The sequence below is a fragment of the Prionailurus viverrinus genome, chromosome B1 (assembly GCF_022837055.1).
Source record: "Prionailurus viverrinus isolate Anna chromosome B1, UM_Priviv_1.0, whole genome shotgun sequence".
Taxonomy (NCBI): Eukaryota; Metazoa; Chordata; class Mammalia; order Carnivora; family Felidae; genus Prionailurus; species Prionailurus viverrinus.
Genome location: NC_062564.1, coordinates 99565940 through 99581658, shown reverse-complemented (window position 1 = coordinate 99581658; position 15719 = coordinate 99565940). Strand labels below are relative to the sequence as shown.

The window sequence follows — 15719 nt, the reverse complement described above, 5'->3', positions numbered from 1 at the left end:
CAGAAAAAAAAATCAGAGGAAAGCATTGTACTCATTTCATAGCAGCTCTTTACACAGTAAGGTGTTTTTTTTGTTTGTTTTTAAGTACCTATTTATTCAGCAAGCTGAATTATCAAGGACTCTTCCTTTAGCATAAAGAAGTTTGGTGACAATACTTAAAGCCATATTTTTATATAACTTTTAACTTTATTGAGCTACCAAAAGGCAGGCTATTTTTAAATTAATTGGTCATTAGCCCCCTTGATCTCAGTCATGTTTTTGTTTCTGAATATAATCATCCATTTACCAGGGTTTCACTCCTAGGGATCAGGTGTCTCAACCAAGAAAGTCACTATTCTGAAGGACTTTAAATGGTTGAACAGAGGTGGTGTCAGAAGACAATACCTATGGTTCAACCATTAGCTGCAGCTGATGTTTTGTTATGAAGAAGTCAACCACAAAGTTACAACTGGCCTTGTAATTGTAGCAGGTGAAACCACATATGTTTCTGAAACACCAGCTATCTAAGCACAAAGGTCAGCATTTGATAGGCAGGCATAAAATATGCAAGTGCCTTATCTTCCTGGTGTAATGTTTCTTTAATCATTAAGGATAAATTTTCACAAACTTTCAGAATACATACCTTGAACATACCGCCTGGACTTAAATTATCGAAGCTGTTATAAGTTTTTGTTTTATTTTTATTTTAAATATAGTTACTTGTGAAGGGAATTTTCTGAGTTCAAAATGTGGTCTTATTTTATTTTATTTTATTTTATTTTATTTTATTTTATTTTACTTTATTTATTATTTTACTTTATTTTCCTTCATTTTATTTTTGCAAAATGAATATTTAATGCAATTATTTTGATTGTTTCAGGTTTAAACAAATGTAAGGATAAATGTAAACACTAAAAGGGCAAATACTAGCTTCTGTGCAGGAGTTCTTGGTTTGTCTTTTAAGAGAATGGAATGTATTTTTTAACATACACATGTTTTTGGGGTGCCTGGGTGGCTCAGATGGTTAAGCGACCAACTCTTTTTTTTATTTAAAATTTTTTTTTAATGTTGATTTATTTTTGAAATAGAGAGACAGAGAGTGAGTGGGGGAGGGACAGAGAGAGAGGGAGACACAGAATCCGAAGCAGGCTTCAGGCTCCGAGCTGTCAGCACAAAGCCTGATGTGGGGCTCAAACCCGTGAGCAGCAAGATCATGAACTGAGCCAAAGTTGGACACTTAACTGACTGAGCCACCCAGGCGCTCCAAGTGACCAGCTCTTGATTTCAGCTCAGGTCCTGATCTCACAGTTCATGAGATTAAGCCCTGGCTGGAGCTCTGCAGTGACAGCTCAGAGCCTGCTTGGGATTCTCTCTATCACTCTCTCTCTCTGTCCCTCTCTGTCTGTGTTCTCTCTCTCAAAACAAAACAATAAACTTTGGGGAAAAAAGATATAAGCATGTTTTTTAGCTTAGGAAAATATTTTAAAATCTCAGAATTTTAAAATAAAATTAAACCACTAATAGTCACTGTCTACTATTAAAGTGATCTGGTTTGCACAGAAAGAAGTTTTTAAAAATTATAAAGTCTTCAATCTTGTTTCCCAATATCTTCTGTAAACTTTTAATTTTTGATTCCTGTGTTTTGTATAATAACATTTCAAAACAAATTTTATTGAATCTTAGTCCAAAGAAGGCAAGACTCTTAGGTTGGTGGCAGACCCAAGAGTGAGCCAAGCACATGTTAGAGTTTGGAGTCGTCAGAAGGATGGTAACTGCCAAGGGCAAGATGGCAGACAGCTCAAAGAATTATCCTAGGTGCGGGAGATAAACCTTTTGGAATCAAGATACCAACAGTGTGTTTTCCCAGGGATAACTGTAAATGTTTCTATTTGTACATATTTCTATTATCAAACTCTACTTCTTCCCTGCAAGAGATGTGATCTGTCTTGTTTTCTTCTATATTTCTAGTGACTAACATATGTCTGTTATGTGATAGATTTTAAAATATAGAATGGATGAATACTGGAATCAGTGACAGTCTCATAGGCAAGCAGGGTTCATAGTCCTGAAATTCTTGGTTGGTAGAAACATGCTACAGGGGATCAGGAAAAGTGAACGGATTGCAGGAAAAGACCTACCTGAGCTAAGGAGTTTATACCTCTCTTTCTACATAAATCATTACCCCAGGCTATTGAGAGAGCTTAGAAAAACCATGCCAAAAGCTTTTTAGGAATATCTAAGGTATTGTGGAATAGCAAAGAGATACTGGACAATTAAGAGAAATATCCATATTTCCACCCCCCAGCCTGAGAAAGAAATATGGAGGTCTTACCTTTTTGGTTGGCAAGCTGACACTGATTTTAGGAAAAACGATAGCCTGACTCATTAAATGGGTGCTATGTGATATCCAAAAAATAACTATTGCATATATCAGAATACAATGATGAAATGTTCTAGATCTGTTTTTATAACTGGCTGATTATAGATATATTCAGAAACGTTTAATTTTGAACTCATTAATATTGAACTAAATTTATTCTTTCTAGTAAAATGGGGAAGGTCTTTCTTTACCTGAAATGATGGAGTTGGACAAAATTTCATAGAGCATGCATGATCAAAGACTTCTAGAGCTGTATATAGGGATCAGTAGTACAGTCTTATTTCTTCTTAAAATTTGACAGAGATAAATTTGTTGGCTGACCCAAGATTATATGGCTAGTTAGTTCATATGTAAGTGATTCAGATTCCAGATATAAATAATATGCACATTTATGAAAATGTATTAGTATAGCTGTGACATACTTTTCAAATATGATTCATTGTGTTTATTGAACATACACACCTACACATGAGAGAGACAGGTTTGTCTAACAGTAGAGAAAACTTATGTGCTAGCTCTGTGTCATTGGGTAATTATTTAACCTCTTTAACTCTAATTTCTCTAATGAGAAGATAGTAGTATTTTCCTCAAAGGCTCTTTCGAAGATTTTTAAAAATGTGTGTGTGTGTGTGTGTACATGTATAATCTAAAACTATGTCTTGCACATATGTTAGTTATTTTGTAATAACTATTAAAATATACAAAGGTGTTCAATTTATGCACTCACCATTTATAATGAGTGTAATGAGTAAGGTACCTTTCTGGAACACCCAACATGCTTCTAGTGCATGGTACTGTTTCCTGATGCATGTTTGATGTCATATTTAATTGGTGCCAATATGGATTATCCTCACTCTCAGTTTAGTGTTCTTCCCTAAACACACACACACACACTCATATACACTTACATAAACATACACTCATATATGCACATTCTCACACAAATATACTTAGAAAACTCTCTCTCTCCTTCTCTCTCTCTCTCTCTCTCTCTCTCTCTCTCCCCCTCTCTCTCTCTCACACACACACATGCACAATCATATGCAAGGTTGGCATCTTGGTTTACAATTAGATTCAGTCATAAAATTATAGATGAAAGACAATTTAGAATTGAAAAAATTTCTATTAAGCTAAAAAGTCAGAGTTAAGTTATGAGGTATTTTGGTTAGTTATCTCTTATTCTTCATTTATTTTCCTACAGTATTTTGAGTACAGTGCACACATATAATGTGAAGATAATTATTAATTTCTAAAGAACATTGATGATTATGTTTTTGGATGACCATTGGGTCATTTATTCTTAAATTCACATTTTCAGGCTTTTGAAATACGTATATGCATATGTATGTCAAAGCTCTTCCTACATGAAAACTTTGTACATATTCAATATGTTTCAGAGATGAACAGTAACTTGTATTTTTTGAATTTGGCTTTTAGGACCTGAAATTCTGATTTATTAAGTCATTTTCTCAAAGTCTCTCCCTAGCTCTACAGAACTCTGAGGTCTGTGGTCACAACTTGAAAACCAAGAATAACTTTTTCAAAAATATTTTTAAGCTTGATTTATTTATTTTGAGAGAGAGAGAGAGAGAGAGAGAGAGAGAGAGACAGAGAGAGAGCACATTGCATCAGGGGAGGGGCAGAGAGGGGGAGAGAGAGAATCCTAAGCAGGCTCCACGGTGCTGGTGTGGAGCTGGATGCAGGACTCAAACTCATGAACTGTGAGATCATGACCTGAGCTGAAACCGTGAGTTGTTTGCTTAACCAACTGAGCCACCCAGGTGCACCAAGATTAATTTCTTATTAACCACTTCCCTCTGGCCTAAGCATTTTGCTGGCCTCATTGAAGTCTAGTCATCATAAAATGCTCGAAGACATATATATAATATTATCTCAGTTTTAAGATGAGGAGACTGAGACCCAGATAAATTAAGCACTCAGGTTTATCCAACTAACTAATAAGTTGGGGAGCCAGAATCTGAATTTCAGTTTTTCTAATTTGAAAATCCAGGTTATTTACAAATGTGCAAGGCAGTTGGACCTTGGATGCAGTTGTACATACTGTGGACATTTTCTTTAAAGGAAGTGGTACAGAGAATGATGTGAGCCCAAACTAGAAGTGCCACATTTCTAACCACTGAGACTGACTGTTTCAACAATACCCTGGACTAATTTGAGCCATTTGTTATGATCAAAACTCTCCTATTAAAAGGTGCAACTAGAGGCATAATAATTCTCTAGTAGTTAATTTGTATATTGTTTCTTGGGGAGGGAGTTATTTTTATCATTTGCTCATCCATTTATTCATCTAGCTCTGCTCTATTTCCCATCCATTCCTTTTCGGAGAATAAGGACAGTCTCCCTCTACCCCATCTCTACCTCTTCCCAGAAAAAAAAATCAAAATTATTTTGCTCTCTTCTCTCTCTTCATATTCATCTCCATCACTCTTAGATCTGATGGAGTTTTTACCGTGGAACTATAAAAGATGACATTTCATCCCATGAGAAAAATGTCTTGGTTATATCCGAGCTAAATGGATGGATGGATTTTTCTCCATGACTTAATTTTGTGACCCAACTGGGGAAACTTGCAGTTTTATTAGCAGCTGTCTTCCCTTACTTATCAGATATTCAGCTTTTAGCACCTAGCTCAAAAGAGAAAACACATGGTTTGAAGCTATTATTTAGACTTCACAAGTCTTTGCTTCTAAACAATTTTTTCCTAGAGAGGGAAACAAATAACTCTGACTAGGATCTTTCAAACAAAGCTGTTAATATTTGCCATCTACATAAACACGACATCAGAAAGGAATGATTATTTAGCTTTAGTCACATTAAAAAGTGCTGGCAGTAGTGGAAAGGGAGAGAAAAGAAGATGAGTGTATTTTTCTTCCCCACAGGTTGGGAGGTGATTTTAAAGGGGAAAGTGCTGAGGGTTTCTTAAAACAAAATGTGAACTTCTTTGTTTCCCCCAGACATTGCCAATATATAAACATTTCAGGAAGAAATTCTACACCTCATTTGTGTCAGGCGACATTTCATGGTTGAATGGCAGACGGTCCAAATTCTGGGCAGTTCTTCAGTGGTGCACAAATCGGGATTAAATCAGCAGTTGATCAGTGGGCCTTTTCTAGTATAAACTCCAAGGCAACCCTTTGAAATGAGTTTCACTTGGATTTTATATTTTTTTATAAGGATTTCATAGCTTTCTCTAGGGTATTTTCATTGTTTGGATGTTCTGTATAAAAATTCTGTTCTTTTTGGAAGGACTACCTAGCTAGTGGGCTCTTAGTATACATTTTAATTAGCACCTTGCAGACATGTGGGGCTTTCATGCGCTATTTATTTCTCTCCTTGTAGGTTGAAATAACGCTTCAAGATATTAATGATAATCCACCAGTATTTCCAACAGACATGCTGGACCTTACTGTGGAGGAGAACATCGGAGATGGCTCTAAGATCATGCAACTGACAGCCATGGATGCTGATGAGGTAACTCAGAGCCTGAATTCATTTTGAAATCTAGTATCCCAGTGACCTATCAAGTTTCTACCATATATTGACCACTTTTTAAAAAAGTTTTTTTTAATGTTTATTTATTTTTGAGAGAGAGAGACAGAGCGTGAGCAGAGGAGGGGCAGAGAGCTGTCAGCACAGAGCCCAACACGGGGCTCGAACTCACGACCTGTGAGATCATGACCTGAGCCGAAGACGGATACTTAACCGACTGAGCCACCCAGGCGCCCCTATTGACCATTTTTAATACCTAATAATTAAGGTTAAGCATCGTGTACTCTTTTTCAAAGAATATTAATTGTTGATATGTGATATAAGAAAGATTAATTGTTGATATGTGATATAAAATTACCAGGAGGTAATTTTCCTTTCATCAGTAATTCATTTTTCAGTTAGTTGCTGGTTGCACTTTAGATTTCTTAGCCAAATTATTTTAATTTCACAAATAGTAAAAATATCAAACAGCCATATTTTTTATGCCTTTATCATTCCAATTTGCTATCCTAGCAGCTAAGGATTGAACTTTTATTTGTATTTGGCAAAAAGCTGATTATTTAAAATTAAAATATTTTAAAAACACTATTATGTAGTGTTTTACTTAATTTGCATATATCTATAAAACAAAATATACGATTTAACAATAGCCTTATACATTTTAAAGACATTATCTAGGCAAGCTAATGATTTTTCAAATGTGTTAGTAAACAGAAATTTCTTATCTAGTAGTAAATGTAAAATTTGGGAACACAATTTAGATTACTGTCTTCTATATTTATATTTCAAGTTTAGCTAGTTAATTTCCAAGCTCCAAATGGCATAACAACTTATAAAATTTGTAATTTATCTTTTTCCTGTGAAAAAAGCCCATTGCTTCCTTTCTCCTTCTTGCTAGGTAAAGAAATTGATTAATGTGATGGTGTTGTGGAAAGAGAGATAACCTTCCCAGACACCAGTATCACCTTTCACCTTGAGCTAACCCCAACACAAACCAGAGGACTCAATTTTTTTTGCCCTCAATTAAACTTCAGAAGTATCTTCAAACTTGATTTTTGATCTAAGAGTAAGATCTCCATAAATTTATTTCTTTAACTTTAAAAGGTTAATAAATAAAAAACAGACTAATTTAACAGCTAATACAGAAATGTAATGATGTAGTTTTTTTTATAAATTTTGCCAAAATCTAAGGAAAAGTAAGCAAAAAAACCCGTAAATATTTAGATAATTGTAGTTTTCTATTTAAAAAGATTTGGTGTTTTAAGTTCAGTATATTCTACTCAATTTTATAAAATGTTAAACAACAAAAACTCAACAAGTAAAATTAGAATTAAATTGGCTTCATTCAATGATTCATGAATCAGGCAGTGTCTCATCTAGCAAAAGAAAGGAACTCCAACAAGTTGTAGAAAAGAAAAAGTTTTTAAAGGCTGAATGGGGTGGAAAAAGGAAATTCTTAGCAATGGATGCGTTGTTTTGAGCAAGGTCACCTTCCTAAAGGGAACAGAGGGATCTATTGCTCCTATTACCTCACCAGTGCTGACCAGGTAATTCCATTTGGACTTGGTAAAAGTTACATTTCTAGGGAAGTTGAAACTGCAGTTAGATTAAGTATTACAGTCTCAGGTCATTGCCATGAGATTTAGCATAAGCAACTCCATTTTGGGACAGCTGTCTCCTTTCTACCAATTCCTTTCTTTTGATTTGACTCTCAGTTAACTGCAAAATATGATCAAAATTTAAGGCATCAGCACCATTCACAGATCCCACTCAGTTGTTCCTACAGCTTTTGTCAATCCTTTGTGTGGCATTCATAGGTCATGACACTTTTTTTTTTTTGCTTAATCTCTGTGAAGCCCATGACTTCAGGTTATAATTTTAAGTTGTTCATTCTCTTCATTCCTTTTCTGATGTTCCAGTCTTACTTAGAGAGATCATTTGCTTGGTTACTAGCAGTGCCAAACATGCATTTAAAAATCTTCAGAGAATACAATGTGCCAGGGAGATTACTATGATTATTACATGCAAGATAATTTCTAATGTTTAGAAATTACTTCATAGCTTGGTCCCCAAAACCAAGCCAATCAAAATTAAATAAGTAAAAGAAAGACCCTGCTGAAGGAGTCACCTTTCTAAGAGGCAAGTGTCTTGCTCAGTGATTTTATGTAACTGAGTTTCCCTTTCTCCAAAAGTGTGCAGCAGATGATATTAGCCACAGCGCAGACTTTGCTCAGCTAAAAAACATTCAAGGGACCAACTTTGTTCAGAGAGTCTAAGGACTTTTGTTGGGCAGCTATTGTCTTTGCATACTGTATAGTACTTTCAAGAGTCAAGGAAAGGTTTCTAATCACAGCCTCATTTATATTTGCTCCCAACCAAAGAAGTATGGCCCTGCAAAGAGAAGTGAATCCTGAATCATTAATTCTTTCTGGTAATTCCTTTCCAGCTCAACAGTATAAATCTAGGGGAGCCGACCAGTGAAGTGTCTTTGTGGATAGTTAGGAACACAGTTAGATAACCTAAGAGTCATTGCCTGGCTATGCACCAGGTACTTAGGCATTCATAGGTCCAAGGAGAATGATAACCACCATAGAGAAAAGACAGATATTATAGGGGCATAAACCATTCTTGATAAGGTGACACTGTTAATGGACAATAATGGATACAGAAGAGCTTTTAATGACAAATCCAGCAGCCTAAGAGGCAAAGTCTCCCTTCCTTAGCAATGGCCTGGGAAATACTGATGATGGCATTATTTTTCTAGGCTAATGTCAGATTAAATGAAAGAAAGAAAAAAAGAGAGAGTTTTATGTTTAGTTGGAATGTGAAGTCTTGATCTGGCATCTTGGGAAGAAGCCATCTACCTTGATGTTGGCTATTTCTCTTCCTAGTCAATTTGACTTTGGAGGTCTCCTGCATTTGTGCAAGACCAGTTGTCAAGTGGAGTTTTCTTTAATGTGAGTTATTTTTCTGCAAGTCCCTGGAGTGTGGTTGCCATCTGGGTAGTGAGAAGGACCTGATACAGTCTTTCCCAAGGAGTTTGAAGGGAAGTCTCATTTCTTAACAAGTCTAAATCAGAGGATGAGAGAGAATTGGAAATGTTACTTTGGTAAATTGTAGCCAGATATTTGAGGAAGCTACAATGCAGGATCTAGTATTTACATGTGTATAACAAAACCTCAAACACAATTAACAGTCTAGAATCTAATCCAGTAGAATCTAGAATCCAATATCTACAAAAATGCAAACATACTTTTCTTTCTACAGTTACTCCCATTTTTAAAAGATAATTGCAGTAAAACTAATTTGTTTGCATATTTACATAAGTGCATTATTTATGATTATTTACATAAGTGCAACCAAAATAGCGGTTGCCCCTATAAGCTATTCTTTTTAAAATTTATTTATTTATTTTGAGAGAGAGAGAGAGTTCACACAGGTTGGGGAGGGGCAGAGAGAGAGACAGAGAGAGAAATAATCCCAAGCAGGTCAACGCAGAGCCCAATGCAGGGCTCAAACTCACAAACCATGAGATCATGACCCAAGCCAATATCAAGAGTCAGATGCTTAACCAACTGAGCCACACAGGTGCTCTGACCATATAAGATCTTTTTTAAGATTAATTTGCTGAAACCTTGGAAGCAAGGTACAAAGACAATTTTCCAAGGGGATATCTTGACTCCATAAAGTCAACCTAGTTCCTTAAAACTGATCATATCTGAATGTACACACATCTCTCTCAAATATGACATTCTAGTAAAAGCCTTGACTAGACTATTTCCAATTATGACTATTTCCAATTATGTCCTGTTAAAAGAGAGTGGATCCTCATTGAATTTATGCAAACAAATAACAATACTGCATGAAACAATTATATTGCCAGAAAAATAGCTTCTGAATTCTGGAGAGATCAGGTAGAGAGAAAAAGCAGACGTTTCATCTTTAGTTACAAAGGTATACTTTACCAATCTGCTCTAGGCCATAGTAAAAAAGAAAAGCAAAATAAGAAAACAAAAGAAAAGAAAAAAAGTTTTCTTATATCTATTAAAACAAAACACTAAAGAACTGGCAATGTTTTAAACAAAAGTCATGAAGAATTATGATCATCCTCCTTAGTTCATTTAGTTCCATGTAATTAATACTTGTTCTAATTGAATCCAGTTTTTTTTTCATTAGCTCTGGAAATTCTTGCCCATTTTTTTTAATTTTAAATTTATCAGAAATCAGTATTTTAGAATACTTTCCACAAGTCTTCTTAAAAATTAAACACTTTTGCCAAAGCATCAGAATGAAATAACTGTCTATAAATCACAAAAGACTTAAAAATGGCTGTGATTAAAATCTGGTGAGAGGTCACTACAATGTAATTCACAAAGAAATATGCTTATTTCTATGTGTAAAATATTAAATGTAATTTTAATATAATAACTAGCATTATGACTGAAAACATTCCAAGACATATTATGTTTCCAGGAATTTTATATTATTTCTGGAACACTTATATATCTATACAAATATAGCATTAAAAATTCTTTAGTGTTATTTCTTATTTGACAATAATTTAATATATCAATTAAACTTAACTACTTTAATATCTTTTTATAAAGAGAGAGATCATATCTTTTGAGATATTTCAGGGACCCTCTTGAAAATCCCAAAGTAATTCAAGGTCAAAAAGACTTTGTTTAGAATTTTATTTCGGGGAAGTTTGTAAAAAAATATCAAAAAGGTTTTAAGATACTTGGGCAATTAAGACTATATGTCACTATGAAATAATATTCAGTTATTTATTTAACCAGTGACAATTGAAGACTTCATAAGCAAATATAGAAGACCTCATGGTTCTGAGAAAAATTTAATCCTTTTAATATTGAGAGTCCTAGGTTTCAGTAACCAAAAACTTGATAAAAACAACATGGGAAATTATTTTGACAGAACATAGAATTCTTGTTTTTTTTAGGCATGTTACTTTGAACAGTAAGGAAAATTCTTTTTATAATCACTTATCAAGAATAGACCACTGGACCAAGAAAATTTTGTCTTTTTAACAGACAGGAAACAAAATTCTTTTTTTTAAAGTTTATTTATTTTGAGAGACAGATACAGCACAAGTGGGGGATGGGGCAGAGAGAGAGGGAGATAGAGAATCCTAAGCAGTCTCCTCACTGTCAGTGAGCCCAACAGGGAGCTTGAACTCATGAAACTGTGAGATCATGACCTGAGCTGAAACCAAGAATTAGATGCTTAACGAACTGAGTCACCCAGGAGCCCCCAGAAAACAAAATTCTAATTTTGCACCAGCTTACTTTTGTTATTAGAACTCAGTTGCTTAACTAAATTCATTTCAATCTTAACCAGTGTTGATCACACATGAAATTCCTTTCCCTTGTTTTTAGTAGTTTTAGTTACATATATTAGAATTTATAATGGTTAGAAGCCTTTGATTTCTAATGGAAACTAAGAAGTAAGCAATTATAAACTGTCTTTTACATTAGCATTCTATGGATTGGCAGATTTACACTTTTTATAATTTCTAGAAACATGTACTTCCTCATAGAAAATTTCTCAACACAGCATAAACATGTTCACTAATAGACCTAATTATCTTTAGTTTCTCTGTAAAAGGAAGCTGAAAGTGGATAAGCTCATGTTCAATAACTAATGTTTTAGTATTTTGCCTTATTTGGAAATGATCTGGATATTCAACGAATATAACTTGACTCATCATTTAACTTAACCAAGTAAAACTTTAAGGTTTCAGGTTACCAAAAAGATTTGAGGAAACTAAAAAAAATACCTAAAAGTTTTTATGCTACTTATATCTATTTTATTTACCGTTTCTTAACAATTACATTTAGATTACTGATGAAAATTTCATCATGACAAGTTATTTTTATTGCTGACAAATTTTATAAGGCAGATAACATGACCTTATTTGATTAATAAATCCAAGTAAAATAAAATTTGCATGACTGTATTATATTCAATGTTGAAAAGTCTAAGGACATGTATATTTTAATTAACCAACAAACTTGAATTAGCTTTATTACTGAATATTTTCCTATATCACATGGATTTGAAAAGCATTTGAGTCAGTTTTCATTGTATTTTTGAATTTTTTATGAATATTAAATTTGTATAAACACATATTTGCTTAAGTCAAATAAATATAGCTTTGTTCACAAACTAATTTTAATAATACTATCTGGAGGTAAAGGTGGTGGAATTCTCTACTCCCAGATGGTATTATTAAAATTAAGTTTAATATATATTATACATATATACTCACATAAATATAGAAAAAAGACACATTATAGCTTCTATATACTTAAAATTTCCCATTAGTTCAAAATCTAAATGACCTTCTCCCCCTTTTTTATTCTGATAAGAATTACCTCCCCGAAGTTTATACATTAGCACTTACATGTCAAAGGCACAGTGAAAATGAGAGTTTAAGATAAATAGGGGATTCTTTGGGATGGGTAAAAAAGAGTAAGTGAACCTTCAACTGTCTCTAGAGCTGCATTTTTAGTTCTGCAAAGATTTGTAAGATAAGGACAGTTGCTCTCAATTCTTCAAAGAATTGGATTGCAACTTAAATGACATCATAGGTTGATTTACCCATAAATTCTTTTACAAGGGCTTTAGAAGGGTTTTCTTTCCTTCTGGATTCATAGTTTTATTTTAGTGTAGGGGAGAAGGCCTAAAAAAAAGTTCTTTCAGGCCCTACAATTTGGCCAATTTCTGACCACAGAACTACTTTGTAGTTTTTAGCTGGAACAGACAGTAAATATTTCTGGCAGTATTGAATAACCCCTGGGAATGAAGAGGCATCCCCGAAGAGGATGCATAAGATATTTTGTTTTCCTCCTTATACTGGGCACTACAGACAGAGATCTGGGAGAGCTGACTCTGGCAAGAATTCTTACCCTTAGCTGGCTTCCGCCAGTTTTTCCAGGATCCATCTGTAGCATTTTACCAGAATTTGGCAAGGTTTTTCATTATTTTAATTTAGGTTTTCCCTTGGCTGTTTAAGAGAAAAACAGCAGTTTACCAGAAAATCCCTCAGAGTTCCATCAACTTTGGGAGATCCCCATTAGCAAAGAGCCCTCCTTCAAGAGTAGACATGTGGTGTCTTTAGGGTCATTAACTTGGCATACTTTTGCTTTTGCTTAAGGGAATTCACACAGGATTACTAGAATGAGTACTCAAATAAAGGAGAATAGAGGGAAGCAGTGAGACTTACATCAACCTTATTTTTTGTTGTTGTTGCTTTGTTTTGTTTTTAGGTACCTTTTGTATCTTGAATTTTTCATTAACCTTTTGCAACAAATCTTCTAATGAAGCTATTTTGGAATTTGGAGACTTTCGGAGGTTTTTTGTATGCCAATTAAATAGGTATTCCATTCTGTTTCTTTGATTTGGGAGTCTTAGCTTTTAAATACACTTCTTAAATGATCTTACCTAATTGGAACATTCCTCATAATGGCCACTGTAATTCTAGGTTATAATTACTTTGAGGGCTGGCAGCAGTTTGGCGGGACCCTAGCTGCAAAGGGGGTTTAACCCACATTTTTTTGTCCAGCCATATCTAGCTGGCTAATTGGGTGTGACCCACTTATCTGCCCCACCATATCTTGGGGCTCCCAGGGTGACAGATACCAAGCCAAGTTCTCAGAACACAAAACAAGCTTAAGAAGATTTTGCTATTTTTGTAGATGGTTATTTCTTCCAGGATCATAGTTATTAGACATAGAATAAACAGGTGTGCCAGAAAGTAGCAGAAACTCTTTAGATTTTAGACATCCCACTTTATTATAATTACTTTTTTCAGCTAAGCTTTTGGGTCTCTCGGAGCCAAACTAATACCTAAAAGGGATGTGGCTCTGGGTTGGTGACTGTGCAGTGTTTCACAGTGTACCTCATTGCATGGAAATTTGCTTGAGATTAGCAGATGGCTTAGTGTCCTTCTAACTCATTCCATGACCAACTTATTCTAACAGACGAGTCTTTGATTTAGGTGTTAAGCATATACAATAGCTTTCAAGTGCTTGACCCATGCCCACCAATTTTTGCAGTTTTTTGGCCTCTGAGATCCCTGTTAACAATAACTTTTATCTACACAAAACAAGACAAACATGTGCCTCCTAACATGCCAGCAGCAATCAGATGTTACTGCAGACTGGCCAAGAGAAGGCCAGGAAATTATTAGCAAATGTATTGTTTTAGGCAAGGTCACCTTCCTGAGGGGAGCAGAAAGGGTCTATTGGGTGGATTATCTCACTAGCCCTGACCAGGTAATTCCATGTTGACTGGTTAAAAGTTAAATTCCTCAAGTTGTTGAAACTGCAAATAGATTAAGTATTAAGTCTTGGTTTGTTAACATAGGGCTTAGCACAAGGGACTCTGTTTTGGACCTGCTATATACTTTTTAACAATTAAGAGTTTTTCTTTCCTAATTCCAGCTACCTTAAAAGTTATGTGACTATATTATTATTTATAGCTATGATATATCAGCTATTATTTAGTAAATACTTCATTTTCTTAAAACTCTTCATTGATAATATATATGTGGCTAGCTCAATTCATAAAATTTGATTAACTTTTATTTAGAAAAGTAGTAAACCTATGATCCAGCAATTACACTAGTAGCTATTTACCCAAAGAATAGAAAAAGAATAATTCAAAGGGATACATGCCCCCCAATGTTTATAGCAGCATTATCAACAACAGTCAAATTATGGAAAGACCCCAAATGTCTATCAACTGATGAATGGACAAAGAAGATGTGTGTGTGTGTGTGTACATACATACACAATGGAATATTACCCAGCCATAAAAAGAATGAAACCTTGCCATTTGCAATGACATAGGTAGAGCAGGAGAGTATTATACTAAGCAAAATAAGTCAGTCAGAGAAAGACAAACAACATATGATTTCAGTTATATGTGGAATTAAGAAACAAACAAAAAATAATCATAGGGAAAAACAAGAGGAAGGAAAACCAAGAAACAGACTCTTAACTATACAGAACAAACTGATGGCTACCAGAGGGGAGGTCGGTGGGAGGATGGGTTAAACAGGTGATGGGAATTTAGGAGGCACGTATTGTGATAAGCACTGGGTATTCTGTGGAAGTGTTGAACCACTGAATTGTACACCTGAAACTAATATTACACCGTATGTTAACTAACTGGAATTTAAATAAAAACCAAAAAAGAAAAAAAAACATATGTGAAGAATCAAACAAAATAAAAAAGAAAAAGAAAAAAAAAATTAAAAAAAAAGCACCCGTGGGGTGCCTGTTGTCTCAGTAGGTTAAATGTCAGACCTCGGCTCAGGTCATGATCTCATGGTTCGTGGGTTTGAGCTCTGCGTCTTGCTCTGTGTTGACAGTTCAGAGCCTGGAGCCTGCTTCAGATTCTATGTCTCCCTCTCTCTCCCTCACTCGCACTCTGTCTCTCTCTCTCAAAAATGAATAAACATTAATAAATTTTTTAAAGACAATTCACATTAAATAATTGTAACTGTAATGACTCTTATTGGTTATTCTTTCAATAGGAATGAGATAAACAAACTTCCTATATTTTAAGTGGTTTATTCAAAGAGTGAAGCAATAATCATGTTAATTATGATAAAAAATATTCTAATGGGATATGCTATTCTCTTAAAAACTGATTATTTGAAAGAGACAACAATACTATGATGTTCATAGTATTATAATTTTATATGCCCCTCTGTTTTTTCAAGTTATGACAAATAAGGTTTACTACAAATAAAGTGCTGCCTGCCTGTTTATTTTTCTCCATCTAGCTTTGCTGTGTGTGCACATGCATGCATACTTGCCTT

At 34.5% G+C, this 15719-nt stretch overlaps 1 protein-coding gene across 1 annotated transcript in view; it reads left to right on the top strand.

Moving 5' to 3' along the window:
* FAT4 (FAT atypical cadherin 4) overlaps positions 1-15719 on the top strand; it is a 175486-nt gene that overhangs the window by 71100 nt on the left and 88667 nt on the right. The window contains exon 2 of the mRNA XM_047856786.1: positions 5720-5851. Coding sequence (XP_047712742.1) covers positions 5720-5851 — 132 coding nt within the window. The remainder of the gene's footprint in view (positions 1-5719; positions 5852-15719) is intronic.